Source organism: Leptonychotes weddellii, chromosome 5, assembly GCF_054177405.1.
Source record: "Leptonychotes weddellii isolate Sample4059 chromosome 5, ASM5417740v2, whole genome shotgun sequence".
Taxonomy (NCBI): domain Eukaryota; kingdom Metazoa; phylum Chordata; class Mammalia; order Carnivora; family Phocidae; genus Leptonychotes; species Leptonychotes weddellii.
In genome coordinates, this window is record NC_138373.1 from 111,695,554 (window position 1) to 111,710,059 (window position 14,506).

Genomic DNA, 14,506 nt, shown 5'->3' on the forward strand with positions numbered 1-14,506 from the left:
CTGAAGTATCTTACAAATCAAATTCTTTGGGTCACCTGGGTGGCTCAGTCGGTTAAGCGGCTGCCTTCGGCTCAGGTCATGATCCCAGGGTCCTGGGATCGAGTCCCGCATCGGGCTCCTTGCTCAGCAGGGAGCCTGCTTCTCCCTCTGCCTGCAGCTCCCCCTGCTCGTACTCATGCTCTCTCTCTCTAACAAATAAATAAATAAAATCTTAAAAAAAAAAAAAAGTCAAATTCTTTACCACTTGCATCTAGGTTCAACTTGAGGATTTTTATTCGGCTGTGATAGTACTACTAATAAGAAATGTCCCTTCTACAGTTCGGTTCCTAATCCATCCATATCAGCTCTACAGCAAATCATGAATGATGGAAAGTGCATGATTATTTATTTCAGTCACACCATGAAAACTGGCTCGAGGAACAACCCTACCATCACAGAAATGCACAAACCTGTGAGGGTCATCTGGATCACAGTTAGGAAGAAACTGAGTGATGGCTTCTGCCACTTCTTCATTTGATAAAACATCCCAGAGTCCATCAGTGGCCAAGATCAGCACATCATCTGATCCATGCTCATATTTGGAGAGATCGTAGACTCTTACCTGAAAAGAATGGGAATATTCCTACTTAAGAGGTTGGGAGCACATTATTTCCCACAACAAATGAGCTTCTGAATTCCTTTCTCTTTTCCCATCTAGCCTAGGTATTTTTAGGTATGCACTATAAGGTACCTGGTTGTGGAGACAGCTTTGTGGCCAGGGGTAGCCTCCTTCGGAGACTTGCCGTATAGACATATGGGGCTCACCAGGGGGGCCTAATAGTTGACAAGGAAGAATGAATGGAAAATGTAATAATGCCTGAGACATAGCTAGAACAATATAGTCGATACTGTGCTAGCCAGAAGAGCAGTCAGAGGCTTGCCTCCTTCCTCCTTCCACATCCATCCATTCCACAAAGACTTAACTAAGGGCCTGCTCTGTGCCAGGTGCTCTAAGTATAAAGATGAATAGCAAATTTCCCTGGTTCTGGGCTCTGTCTGTGGGGGAGAGAAAGCCAGCCTCAGATCTTTAGTAGTTGCTCTGTGTGTATTTGTCTAGGACTGAAGGAGACACACTTATTTAATGGGCTCACATGAATCACTTTCTGGTTTACCTGTTTGAGGCCCTAGGGGCAGGGCTCCTCTCATGTAAGGATGGGGCTCAGAGCTATACTCAGATTTGAAGGGCCTCAATCTAGCCTCAGTTATAAAGGACACATGCTAAGTCTGAATCTCCAAACTGTATCTTGGCAAACGTGACATCTTTCCTCATCTCTAGTACCTGGAAGGACCTGGATATTTCAATATCCGCCCAAACTCTTGGAGAAGAACAGTATAACCTTGACAAAACTAGTAAGAATAAAAATGAAGCGGTATTTGGGTTAGGTCGCAAATCTATTTTCACCCAACTCTGGCAAGAAAAGAGTTTGGGGTTTCATTACTATTCCCTCCTAATTTGGCAGAACCAGCTCTGTGTACACCACCTCACGAGCTAAGGACAAACGCAGATCAGTTTTGTCAATCTTCTAGTTCCTTCAACCCCCTCTTTTCTCTCTCCTGTCTTCTAAAAGCAAGTCTGAGTGAAAGCTGTAGGCCAGGGGAGGGGCAGGGAGAGGAAGGAGGTTGGAGTTTAAGCAGCTGCGTGCCCCATCACACACAGTCAGTGTTAGGTCATCTCAAACCTACAGAGAATTCAATTCTAAGAGGCCTACAGACTGCTCAAATCCACATCTTTGAAAGCCACGCCTCCTATGTTTTAGAAAGGTTTGCTCAGGCCCGTGACACCCTGACATAGGGCGGTCCTGTGGACTAACAGCCTACACCCAGCAGCAGAAAACAACAAAAATACCACACACCTACCCACAGAGCCCTTGGAAAATGAGCTCAAATGAAAAGCAGCCTCCAGGTACCACGCCTCTGTGGCCTGCTAACTAGGTGGTAACAATTAGCTAGTGGCCCAGTGCATGGCCCACACTCAGGGGAAGAGAACTCAGGGGTATACTGGACTGGCTTTTAACATTTTCTCAAAAGGGATATCCACTTTAAGGGTGAGTTTACCTCCTAGAGAAGGCACTGTGCCTTATGAGGCCAAATTAAAGAAAACAATAAGGAGAATCTTCAGTTTACAGCAGACTGGAAAGTCCCAAATGCCAGAATTCTATCCTCAGGCCACTGAACTCATGTGGTCTAGTTTTCCCTCCACAGAAGCAACCAAATCCCCTTTGCTGTATTTTCTTGTGATTCCTGGGTGTCACAAATGTTCTAGCAGTGCTTCTCAAATGCTAATGTGCCTAGGAATCCACTGGGGATCCTGCTAAAATGTGGATTCTAACTCAGCTCTGGGGTGTGGCTGGAGAAGCTTCATGTCTAGCTTACTCCCCTGTGATGCCAATGCTGTGGGTCCTGGGACCGCACTCTGAGTAGCGAGGCTGAAGAGGATTCCTACAGGCCCAGGCTCGCAAACAAGGAGATCCAGGGCTTGGTGGCCTCCGTGAGGCCTCTGAGGCAGGCTTTAGAGAGGACAGCAAATGTTGGCTCTGGCCTCCCCAGTCCTGGCTCACTACGCTGTAATTGCCAGGATGCAATGACTTTGCTTAAGAGAGACTGCTCACTTCTTCTTGGGGTCTATCTACAATACACTTCTGCAATAATCCAAACTCCATAGAATAAAAAGTGTTATGGGAGGTGGGGAGATGATGTTGGGTACTCCAGTTCCAGTCTTATGCCTCTAGCTAAGTGGGAGTTTCCATCTGTCTTCTAGCTCCTTCTACAGGAAAGATTTCCAGGTCTGAAGATAACATCCATTTAATTTCAGGACTACCCTGGGTTTAAGGTGCCAGAATCTCTTCCAGTGCTTTTCTGCCGGCCAAACATATGTAGAGATTCGAGTTGTTTAAGCTGAAGTCATCCTGCCCACTACCCAAAGGGAAATCTAGCCAACAGAATGGGTGTGGACTGATACACAGAAACATGTCAGAAAACACTCGCTTCAATTCCATCAATAAATTGAATCCTTCCCTAATTCCACTATTCACATTTCCACACACAGCTCCCTAATGCTGTTTCATTAGCCAACAAGAAAATCCTTTCAAAACCATTCTCAAGTATTTTTAATGTAAATAATAAAAAGCTGGTCTCAACCCTGTTCCCTGAGGCACTCCCCAATTAACATCCTTTTAGGTTTTTATTGCTACCCTTTATTTCCTGCCCTTTAGCCAATTTCCAAAGGACTCTGCCAACTTTCCACTTACAACTCGTGTCTTATACATTAACCTGTGATGCAGAACATTTTGTGAAAAGGCTTTCAGAAAAACTGGGCTGCAGCACAGGACAACACACTGCACGCCCATCCTCCCTGGCGGCAAGGGCTCCAGAGGATCCTGGCGGGCTCTGGAGTCCTGACCTCCTCTCCCCAGAGCTGTTGTTGGCCTTCCTCTATCAGACCACACTCACCTCTCCAAAGCTCCCTCTTCAATTCTGGAAATAGCTTCTTGATATTCCAGCAAGCCTCACATTAAACTAATGGCTCGGAGGCTCCCCAGGACTCAGACACCAGGAAGAGAGAGTCTCTGCGGGCCCCAGTCAGGGAGAGATGTACCATGCAAATGTCTCTGTGTGAGGGAGAGCTGGAGAACAAGGTCAGGGCTGCTCGTGGCTCCTTCCAATGTTCCCAGCTGCCAAGAAGGGACAGAAAGGCCACAGGAAGCTTAGAGATTCTTGCAGTTTTTGAGAGCAGTATCAGTTGAGCAGCTGAGAGATGGGGCCAGTGTGGATCCGTCTGCCCTCCCAGAAGCGCCTTTATGTGTTTATTGAGCACTTACGATGTGCCAACTACTCTTCTAGGCATTGCAGATACAGCTGTGGACAGAAGTGACAAAGTCCCTCACAACTTCTTTGGAGGGTGGGAAGGGCAGAGGGAGAGGGAGAGAGACAATCTTAAGCAGGCTCCATGCCCTTGGAGCCCAATGTGGGGCTCGATCTCATGACCCTAAGATCATGCCCTGAGCCAAAATCAAGAGTCAGAGGCTTAACCGACAGAGCCACCCAGGCACCCCCCCAGTCCCTCACAACTTCTACACTAGTACATGAGACAGACACACAACTCCAACGTCAGAAGAGGATAGGTGCTCTGAAGAAAAGTCCGAGTAAGAAGAATGACAAGATGGGGTCACTGGGTGATGGACATTAAGGAGGGCACGTATGTAATGAGCACTGGGTGTTACATAAGACTAATGAATCACTGAACTCTACCTCTGAAACCAATAATACATTGTATGTTCATTAATTGAATTTAAGTTAAAAAAAAAAGAATGACAAGAGTCCTTTTAGAACATGGCTATAGCAGGCCTCTCCGGGAAGGCACTGTTTGAACAAAGATCCGAACAATTGAGGTGATTTCCCACAGGCCCCTTCTTACTCTGGACGCGGTGTTAGACTGGGGGTGCAGTGCCCCCCTCTGCTGCCACAATCCTGAAGGACACCAACAAGCAGTGTCTGTTCCTCTTCCCCGGTCCTTGCAGTCACAAGCCTGTGCACCCCCCAGCACAGCTCTCCCTAGCTACACCTGTTTGGGTCCCTTTGTTTGTCTCTGCCAGACTCTCATGTGATCATGCTCAGACTCTCCTGTGCTTAAGAATCACCTGGGGTTGGGGACGCCTGGGTGGCTCTGTCGGTTAAGCGTCTGCCTTCAGCTCAGGTCATGATCCCAGGGTCCTGGGATCGAGCCCCACATTGGGCTCCCTGCTCGGCAGGGAACCTGCTTCTCCCTCTCCCTCTGCCTGCCGCTGCCCCTGCTTCTGCTCTCTCTCTGTCAAATACATAAAATCTTAAAAAAAATTCACCCGGGGTGCTCATGGAACAACTTGAGATTCAAGGGCCCACCTTTAACATTCTGATTGTGTCGATCTGAGCAGGCATCAGCTTCTTTAGACAAAGGCCAGCTAATTCCAATGCAAGTGGCGGGGGAGCCTTGCCTGGGAAACACTGTCAGAGGCAATAAGCTCCTCAAGGGGCAAGGTCTGAGTTGTTCTCTCTGCTTCTGTTGCCAGAACACACAGCTTAGCGTTTGGTAAGCAGTCAATAAACAACCAAGAGAAGCACTGGCCTCACTGCACATTTACCCTTATTCTGCCTACAGCGAACACACAGTGAGTTGGTCCTCTTCTCTTCCCTCCCCAAATTTACCCCCTGGCCAGAGATCCCACTTTGCATTTCTTCTGTGGGCCTCACGGTATTTTTCATAGTAAATAACAATAGATCTTCAGGACATAGTTGTTGAGACCAAGAATAAATGAGAGGAAGGGAGGAAGAAAACTAATTCAGTGTTGGAGGTCTAGTCAGAGGCTGCTCTAATATGGTGACCGAGCAGATTTTGCTCGTTACCTCCGACGAGCCATCACCAAAAATGCAATGTGCTGATATTTAATGGAAGTCGCAGACTCTCTCCTTTTCTTTCCCTGTCCTCACTGGAGCTGCTAACAAAAAACTCAGTGTAAGGGAGGGAGCAGGAAGGAGCCTGGGGGCACAGAAGACCCTTGGCTACTGTGCCCGAGTGAGCCGAGTGCCAAGTGCTGTCCCCGGGCCCTCGGCGGCAAAGCACTTAGAGACACCCTTAATGTCATCACCGGGCACCTACTGACACAGGAGCTTGCGACAAGCAAGTCTTTCATCCAGTCCCACCACTTAGTGCTCAGCCGCAGGCTGCTGCTTCAGCACTTGTGGAAAATGTGTGTTCGCCTCTCCGCTCTATTACGGAGGGAACTTCAGTGGCACGTTAAGATGGTTCATATGGGTGTAAGCTGATGCTGGCTTCTCGAAGCTACTTTTAAAAAAGAGCCCATCAATTCTTCCATTTGTCAAATCTCGGCTGCTTCTCTAAGATGCCCTGGCAGCTTTTACAGCTTTATCAACTCAGCAAATTCGCCCAACCTTTCTTCCCTCTGAGGTACTCAGCAGAGGCCCATGAGCTCCCACAGCTCAGGCCTGGCTTTTCTGGAGGAACGAGAGCCTGCCTTTGGGATCAGAAGCCCTCACTTCAGGTCTCCGCTTCTAACCAGCTTTGGGACTTGAGAGAAGCCATTTATTTTCTTTTGCTCTCAATTTTCTCATCTCTGAAATCATTGTTTAAAAATTGAAAAAAAAAATACGTTAATGCCTATTCCACCCCTCTCACAAAGCTGTTAGAAAGATCAAATGAGATAACGTGGAAGGAAACTACAAATTCTAAGGTACCATGAGTTATTATTAGATGGTGCTGATCTCAGGGCAGTACACCTGAAAGTAAGCTAGTTGGTGGAAGGCGATGAGTAAGAGTGGGCTCAAGGGCCTTGGGGTTCAAGTACAAGTCTCATTTAAAGTAACAGGGATTGGGAGTCTCAGCAGTGTTCTTGGCAGAAAAGCTAGACGGTTCCCAAGATAAAGGATGCCAATAGGTGGTAGAAAATAAGGAGAGGACAAAGTCTTATCCTCTATACCCCATGTAGCCAACTCAAAAGCTCAATCTAGAGAACTTTGAATATGGCACTTGTACCAGAAAAAAATAATACTTCTTTGTGGTCCTATAAACCAAGCAGATTATTTCAATGTTGGCATTCTGGCAAACTGTCAAGATAGCATCCAGATTCTCTCTTGTGATTCTATCTACACTATGTCATGAAACACACACTGAATTTGGTGGCAAAAGACTTGGGTTTGAAACCCACTTCTGCTCCTTAAAATTTAGGCAAAACCATTTGGTCATTCACATTTCCAAAGTCTGCTGACCACCTGCTGGGAATGTGCAAAGCAGCAGTGACTCATCACATGGAGTTCAGGAAGAAGGAGCTGGATCTTATGCCTTACACATAGTGGGCACTGCAGGAGCCAAAGCCTGGGGAGGTGAGAGAGGGCTGGTGTGCTTGGGCAGCTTTATATTGTTTGGTTTGGCCACAGTACTGGATTTTCACCGGGGAATGGTGAGGGAGAAGACACGACCTTTCAAATCTTCAGTGTCTCCCTAGTGAAATGAGATGTTAGCATGTGGTGGCCACTGTGGATGCTCATGGCATTAATGTTCTCTGACTCTTTCATCATAGGAGTTAGGGCTGCATGTGACTGGCCACATGACCTCAGAGCATCTGACTGCAAATGCATCAAGGTACAATTAAGTATTACAAATACGCTGGTACTCACGCTCCCCAAAAGGAGCCAGTTGTTTGGGCTGCGGGTATAATTTTATATTTGAAATATACCACAGATATTCTTGTGGGTTTGCTTTTTCTTTTGCAGGCTACAAAGTAAACATGTGACTTTTGAGGGTGGATACAACTTAATAGCTAAAATGTTTCTACACCAGCTGAAGTATTAGGTAGGGAGCCTGAAGCTGAACCCAGTGCCTGGCGACTCTAGTGGAAGGCTTCCATTTTCTTCTCATGAGGCCAGTACTTTGCCCCTCAAGGAGGTAATAAGCTATAGGAAGGAATTTCCTTTACATGTCGGGCTACTCCCATGATCCACTCCTTTCTTTGGGCTTCCACTGGCTTGTGCACCACTGAGTCAAAGTCTCAGTGAATGAATGGGCTTGAATCTAGCTTATCAATCATTTGAGGAATAAATTTGTATTCATTAAAATGCCCATTTATAGAGATAAAGGTCAGAAGAAACCCCAGCCTGTGAGTGAAAGGATGTGGGTGTAGTGTAGGTGGATTGAGTTGTGTCAAATCCAGTGAGGAGGCACACAGAGTGACCTTATGTCCCTGTGTGCATGAGATAGTTTTGGTTTGTGCTATTTTCCCAGCATAATTATTAATGATGTCCACACTGACTCTCAAAAATGTCCTGGTTGAGAGGATAAGTTATATCATCACCTGATGAATAAATAATGAAATGACTGCTATTCTTTATTTGTGGCTAAATTCGTGGCTACTTCTGGCCATTGGGATTTAACATAACCACATAACCGGAGTTTTACTACTTCACAGGACTTTTTTCACACCATGGCAGGATTTCAGAGATCTCCAGTAAGCAAGAGAGCAAGTTATTATGTGCCTTGCCTGAGGAGAGAAGACACAATCACGCCTGGTAAGCTGTGGGACACCTGCTGGGTGGCAAAGTCAATCCCCAGGCTTGCAGTTATTCTGAAGCAAGGAGCCCAGATCTCAGCAGATCTGTGTTCAGGTGGAGAATGAGGTGTGTAGTATCCCCAGCTTACTAGTCTGGCATTGAGCCATGTGCACTGTAAGAATGAATCATGCTGTCCAGGACTAGAACACAGATGCAGAACAAACCCATGTTAGGATTAAAAACTGAAGTTCCTAACCCTCCTACACTGTCGGTGGGAACGCAAGCTGGTGCAGCCACTCTGGAAAACAGTACAGAGGTTCCTCAGAAAGTTGAAAATAGAGCCATCCTATGACCCAGCAATTGCACTACTGGCTATTTACCCCAAAGATACAAATGTAGGGATCTGAAGGGGCACATGTACCCCAATGTTTACAGAAGCAATGTCCACAATAGCCAAACAATGGAAAGAGCCTAGATGTCCATCAACAGGTGAATGGAGAAAGAAGATGTGGTATATTTATACAGTGGAATATTATGCAGCCATCAAAAAATATGAAATCTTGTCATTTGCAATGACGTGGATGGAACTAGAGGGTATTATGTAAGCGAAATAAGTCAATCAGAGAAAGATAAGTATCGTATGATCTCATTGATATGAGGATTTTGAGAAACAAGACAGAGGATCATAGGGGAAGGGAGGGAAAAATGAAACAAGATGAAACCAGAGAGGGAGACAAACCATAAGAGACTCTTAATCTCAGGAAACAAACTGAGGTTTGCTGGAGGGGGATGGGAGGGATGGGGTGGCTGGGTGATGGACATTGGGGAGGGCATGTGCCATGGTGAGTGCTGTGAATTGTGTAAAACTGATGAATCACTGACCTGTACCCCCGAAACAAATAATACATTATATGTTAATAAAAAATGTTTAAAAAACCCAAAAAACCCTGAAGTTCCTGGAGCACAGTGAAGAATGGCTTATGGCAGTATTATTCAAAGAGTGGTCTTTGTTTTATGGGGTTTTTTAAAAGATTTTATTTTAAAGTGATCTCTATACCCAACATGGGGCTCAAACTTCAAACCCTGAGATCAAGAGTCACACACTCTACCGACTGAGCCAGCCAGGTGCCCCTCAAAGAGTGGTCTTTGGATTCCCTGCTTCAGAATTGTCTAAAAATCTGAAAACTCCTAGGACCTGCTTCTAGACCTAGTGCTTTAGATTTCAGGAAGTGGATTCCAGGGATTTGCATTTTTTTGATACGTGATCTTATTTCATTCAAATACCAGTCTGATCACACATGGTCCAAGAACACTCAAATAATAAACCAAATATAAACAGTGTTAAAGATTGGTCTTCAGGGGAGCCTGGGTGGCTCAGTTGATTAAGTGTCCAACTCTTGATTATGGCCCAGGGCATGCCCTCACGGTTGTGAGATCGAGCCCCACATCGGGCTCTATGCTGGGTGTGGTGCCTGCTTAAGATTCTCTCTCCCTCTTCCTCTGCCCCTCCCAAAGCTCTCTCTCACTCTTTAAAAAAAAAAAAAAAAAACATTGGTCTTCAAACATTATAGCCGATGATGCCATGCTTGCCAATGATCTGCTGAATGGTTTGGTGGCCACTGATGTGTAGATGTCATTTTATGTGCCTGAGATCACAGGCATGCATTTTCCTCATATATATATTAAATCTGTTTTTATTTTTTATTCTTATTTTTTATTTTTTGTTTTTTGGTTTTTTTTCATGGTAAAGTCTGCTTTATTGGTGGCAGTTAGTATAAGTCAATAAATATTGATCCCCAAAGAAGAACTCATTTATTTATCAGTTACTGGTCCATAGAGAGCTGAATGAAACTGAACCAACTGCCTGCTGAGATGATAAACTGAAGTCAATCCTGCTTCTTGGGAAATGAAGCCATAGCTAGCTGATATATGGCATATGCTGTTCCACCAACTGTAAGCATCATAGTGGCTCTACACAGGAGGGCATCAGCTACTCCACCCTTTAGATGCACTGGAATTCCATTATCCTCCTGAAATAGCTTTTGTTTCTCTGGAACTTTATTTTCAAACTGCCTGCGTGAAGCAGTACTTATGGTCCTCTGGGCAATCTGACGAAGAGCCAGCAGATTCCGCATCTTGGCTCAGTTACTACCCACCAACTGCGACAACCGACCACCAGGAACCTTATTCTTATTTTTTAAATTAAAATCTACTCCCAACATGGAGCTTGAACTCAAGACCCCGAAATCAAGAGTCTCATGCTCTACCAACTGAGCCAGCCAGGCGCCCTGGGATTTGCATTTTTAAACAAACTTCTTAAACTGTTCTTCTGTGTGTAATGCAATAAATAAATGCAAAAAAAGATACTACATGTTTAACTGAAACATTCAAGTGAAATTATTATTTTTCAGAAGGGGATCAGAGGGAAATAATCTCCAATGAGAAGAAATATTTGACACAATATAGAGGTTGGCTCCCTTGTGTGACCATAAATTTTATGAGCTGCCAAGCGAGATTTTTTGGTGTCAAAGTAAATGTCAAATTCTGGTATTCAAATAGCTGGTTACTTCCCAAGTCACTTCGCAATGGAAACGAGCCAGAAAAATGTCACACACACACAAGTGATTTTTACAGCTAGACCAGAGAGTTAGAGATGCAGATGGAGGACAAGCTAAGTCACAAAATCTTTCCTAGATGTAGGGTCAGATGGCACCATAGTCGAATAAAAGCAGCTTCTCTACACTCTTGATGGGATTCCCTGCCCCACCCCACACACATTTTCAAAGTGGTGGTGGTGGTGGTGGAAGGGGAGCAGATGGCCTCCGAGAGTACAGCACCCCAACTGAAAAGAAAGATGCATGAAATGTTGGCCGAAGGGCACAGACTTCCAGTTATAAGACTAGGGATCTCAAGTACAGCAGGGGAACTGTAGTTACATGTAATCTGTATATGCTATGTAATATATATGTGTGTGTACACATATACATTATATATATAAAATATATACACATCTATATATAATACTATATTATATACTTAAAAGGTACTAAGAAAGTAACGCTTAAATGTTCTCACCACAAAACAGAAGCAGTAATTATATGATGTGATAGAGCTATGGTGGTAATCATTTTGTAATATACATACAAATATGGACCAGGCTTAGTGATGTCCTTGACCACTGGTGTGTGGCAGAGATGATGTTCCTAGGCCTTCTGAGGCTAAGACTTTTTTTATTTTTTCTTTTAAGATTTATTTATTTTTAGAGAGGCAGGGGAGGGGAGAGGAAGGGACAGAAGGAGAGGGAGAGAATCTTAAGCAGACTCTCCGCTGAACGTAGAGTCCGAAGCTGGGCTCAATCTCTCCACCCTGGATCCTGTCCTGAGCTGGAATCAAGAGTCAGATGCTTATCTGACTGAGCCACCCAGTGATACCCCTGAGGCTAGGTCTTAAAAAGCCTTGTAGTTTCTGCTTGGCAGTCTTGAACCACTCACTCTTGAGATGTTTTTTTCTCAGAATCCAGCTGCCATGCTATGAAAAGCCAAAACCCCATGAAGAGGCCATGTGTAGCTGCCTCAGCTGAACTAGCTGATAGCTGATGTCTACTACCAGCTATGTGAGTGAGCCATTTTGGACTTCCAGCCCATCTAGTCTTCAGATGACTCTAGCCCCAGCTGACATCCAACTGTGACATGAGTGACTCCCAGACAGAACCACCTGGCTGAGCCCAGACAACTCACAGAACTAGGAAAGCTAAGAACCTATAAATACAAATAATACACCGTTCTGTCAAGACTCTAAGTTCTGGGGTGGTTTGTTTTGTAGTCCACAGCAGCACAAGGCACTGTAATGCGATAGATTACTTCTAGGCCCCCTCCCCCGATGGGGCTGGGGAGATGGGATGGGACACTGAGCCCCCTGGAGTTTTCTCCTTGGTTTCTATCTGTCCATAAGCAGCACTTGTTCTCTCTGCTCCTGTCCTCCAGCAGGCAAACATTAGGAAGACCACTTTCTGTGGGGTGGGGAGAAGAGAGCCCACAGCTATCCAGTGCGGAAATTTAATTTGGATGGAGTAGAAGAATAAGAAGTCCATTTTGAGGGGCGCCTGGGTGGCTCAGTCTCTAGGCATCTGCCTTCGGCTCAGGTCATGATGGGATCGAGCCCCGCATCAGGCTCCTGGCTCGGTGGGGAGCCTGCTTCTCCCTCTCCCTTTGCCTCTCCCCTGCTCATGCTCTCTCTCTCTATCTCTCTGTCTCAAATGAATAAACAAAATCTTTAAAAAAAAAAAAAAAAGAAGTAGATGGCCATTTGTAAAAATTTCTCTATGGCCCAATAAAGTACTAGAATCTTACGATAATTAGTTTACCTAAATCACTTGGTTGATTACCGTGAAAGTTTCTTTTTCATCTATATCTATACCGTACCTATATATCTGTATCTACTTATCTACATTGGCCTTACCTTCATTTTTATCTGAGTGGATTTAATAACCTCTACTTATTTGACTTACACTACCTAGTTTACTTAAATATTTTATACAATTTTCACAGTATTTAAAATTTAGGTTTTGCTAACTTGTAGCATTTAAATTAAAACTCCTGGGGTGCCTGGGTGGCTCAGTCATTAAGCGTCTGCCTTCAGCTCAGGTCATGATCCCAGGGTCCTGGGATCGAGCCCCGCATCGGGCTCCCTGCTCCACGGGAAGCTGCTTCTCCCTCTCCCGCTCCCCCTGCTTGTGTTCCCTCTCTTGCTGTGTCTCTCTCTGTCAAATAAACTAATAAAATCTTTAAAAAAAAAAAAAAGAAGTCCATTTTGGTCCTAAATCCAAACCATAGTTTCTAGTCTAACTTTATACCTGCTGTAACGTTATTTTCATCCCAGGCACTGGTGTTTATGTTTTTCATTGTTCAGAAAACTCAAAGGAAAAAAGGCATAAAATTAGTTTTCTTCTTCAGTCCCCCATAAGCAACATCCTTCCCTTTTCCTAGGCTAGAAAGCAGTGCATTTTTAATTTTTAAAAAATTTCACTCCGCTTCACCCTCTAAAACTGCCATCAGTTTTTGTTAAATCGTTTTGTTGCAGCGTCTCTCAGATGTGCCTCGTTTTCATTTTCGCAGTCCCTGCCCTTGTGTCTGTCCTCCTGCCGTAGTTTGAGTTCTACAGTGGCCTCCTGTCTGCTTCTCCTCACCCCTCCACCACCCCCCGCCCCCATCTACGTGCTGTGACCAGCTTCCACCCAATATTTATCATGCTACTCCCCTTGCTAAAGACCTTACCTACTGCCTTGGGTCCAGTTCAAGGCCCTTCACAATAATTAGCTTTATTATAGCTCATAGCCCTTCGATCTAATCTTCCAAACTCAGTGACCCCAGAAGGCAAATTTTACTGCACACCAGACTCACTCCTGCCTCCTCCTTTTCTCTTGTTCTACTTATCTTGTCCTTCTTCTTCACAGTATATAGTTCTCTCTCCCTTTTCAGAATTCCCCTAGTCTCTTAGGAAGCAGGAATCACAGAATTTATGGCTGATGATTCCTTCGCTAGTCTCACATTCCAGCTTGCCCACAAATTCTAATTCTTTTGAGGACATGTTCCCTAGTTTTTGGCTCAGTAAACACGACTGGACTCATGATCTCTATGTAAAGAGCCAGTGAAATCTTGTGGTCTTGATGGAATTGGAAAAGGATCAAGGAGCTAATATTTATTATGCCAGGTTCTGGCTAAGAACTTTATATATGTCATTTAACTTGTCCTGTTAAGTTTCTGGGTATAACATTCATACTGTCCTCTTTTTATTGAAGAGGAAGCCGAGATTTAGGTAAAGTAACTTTCTAAAGGTCACCCAGCTAGTAAGTGAAGAGACAGAGCTTGAAGTCAAGACATCGATGACCAGTCTGAGTTTCTAAGTATTGTATCAAATCACCTCCTAAGATATTTTTGAGGGGTCTAGGGAATTTTTAAACAAGTTTTTCCTCCTCCACCACCCAAAGCTATTTACTGTTACTATTTTATTAAATTTCCTTCACGTGTATATTTGTATACCAATGCATATACCTTTTTACTAACTTACAATCACGCTCTTTGTATATATAATCATATTCTGTTTCACTTAATATAGTACAGCTTTTTCCCATGTCATTATGCACGAATATTGTTTTTTATGAATTATAGAAAGTACACAGTACAATAAAACATGCTCTTTCCCAAAGTGGGACTTTGGCTTGGGGTATGAAAAGCTACCAAGAGGACTTTAAATGTTAAGATGTCCACAATGAGATCTTAAATAATGTTGATGTTTCCAACAGGGGAGGTCCAAAAAAAAGAGTCATTCTCTCTTAATATGGATGTGCATACTAGGAATTCCTAAGTGGAAAGCCTACCAGAACCTGATGGGGAAGGAGGACTAGCATTTCCTGACCATCTCTGGCCACCTA

At 44.4% G+C, this 14,506-nt stretch overlaps 3 protein-coding genes across 10 annotated transcripts in view; 1 reads left to right on the forward strand and 2 right to left on the reverse strand.

Moving 5' to 3' along the window:
- Positions 1-14,506, forward strand: part of LOC115937168 (uncharacterized) — an 83,496-nt gene that overhangs the window by 67,584 nt on the left and 1,406 nt on the right. For 4 of the 6 annotated variants that reach the window (XR_014145745.1, XR_014145744.1, XR_014145743.1 and 1 more), the window contains 2 exons: positions 7,110-7,171; positions 7,995-8,094. Coding sequence is in view for 1 of the 6 variants with exons in the window: in XM_081821987.1 (XP_081678113.1) it covers positions 7,110-7,171; positions 7,995-8,094 (162 nt within the window). In the remaining 5 variants the exon portion in view is untranslated. Of the gene's footprint in view, positions 1-597; positions 5,184-7,109; positions 7,172-7,302; positions 7,475-7,994; positions 8,095-14,506 lie in introns of those variants that run through there. The other 2 variants (XR_014145746.1, XR_014145747.1) reach the window with 2 other exon arrangements.
- Positions 1-14,506, reverse strand: part of PPM1H (protein phosphatase, Mg2+/Mn2+ dependent 1H) — a 246,808-nt gene that overhangs the window by 23,586 nt on the left and 208,716 nt on the right. For 2 of the 3 annotated variants that reach the window (XM_081821984.1, XM_081821985.1), the window contains exon 9: positions 450-601. The exons of the other annotated variant lie outside the window; for it this stretch is intronic. In XM_081821984.1, coding sequence (XP_081678110.1) covers positions 450-601 — 152 coding nt within the window. The remainder of the gene's footprint in view (positions 1-449; positions 602-14,506) is intronic. 3 annotated transcript variants of the gene reach the window in all.
- Positions 9,827-10,278, reverse strand: LOC102728579 (cytochrome c oxidase subunit 7A2, mitochondrial). Its single transcript, XM_006747751.3, has one exon. It carries the CDS (start codon positions 10,209-10,211, stop codon positions 9,963-9,965), a length of 249 nt encoding a protein of 82 aa, XP_006747814.1. The 5' UTR covers positions 10,212-10,278; the 3' UTR covers positions 9,827-9,962.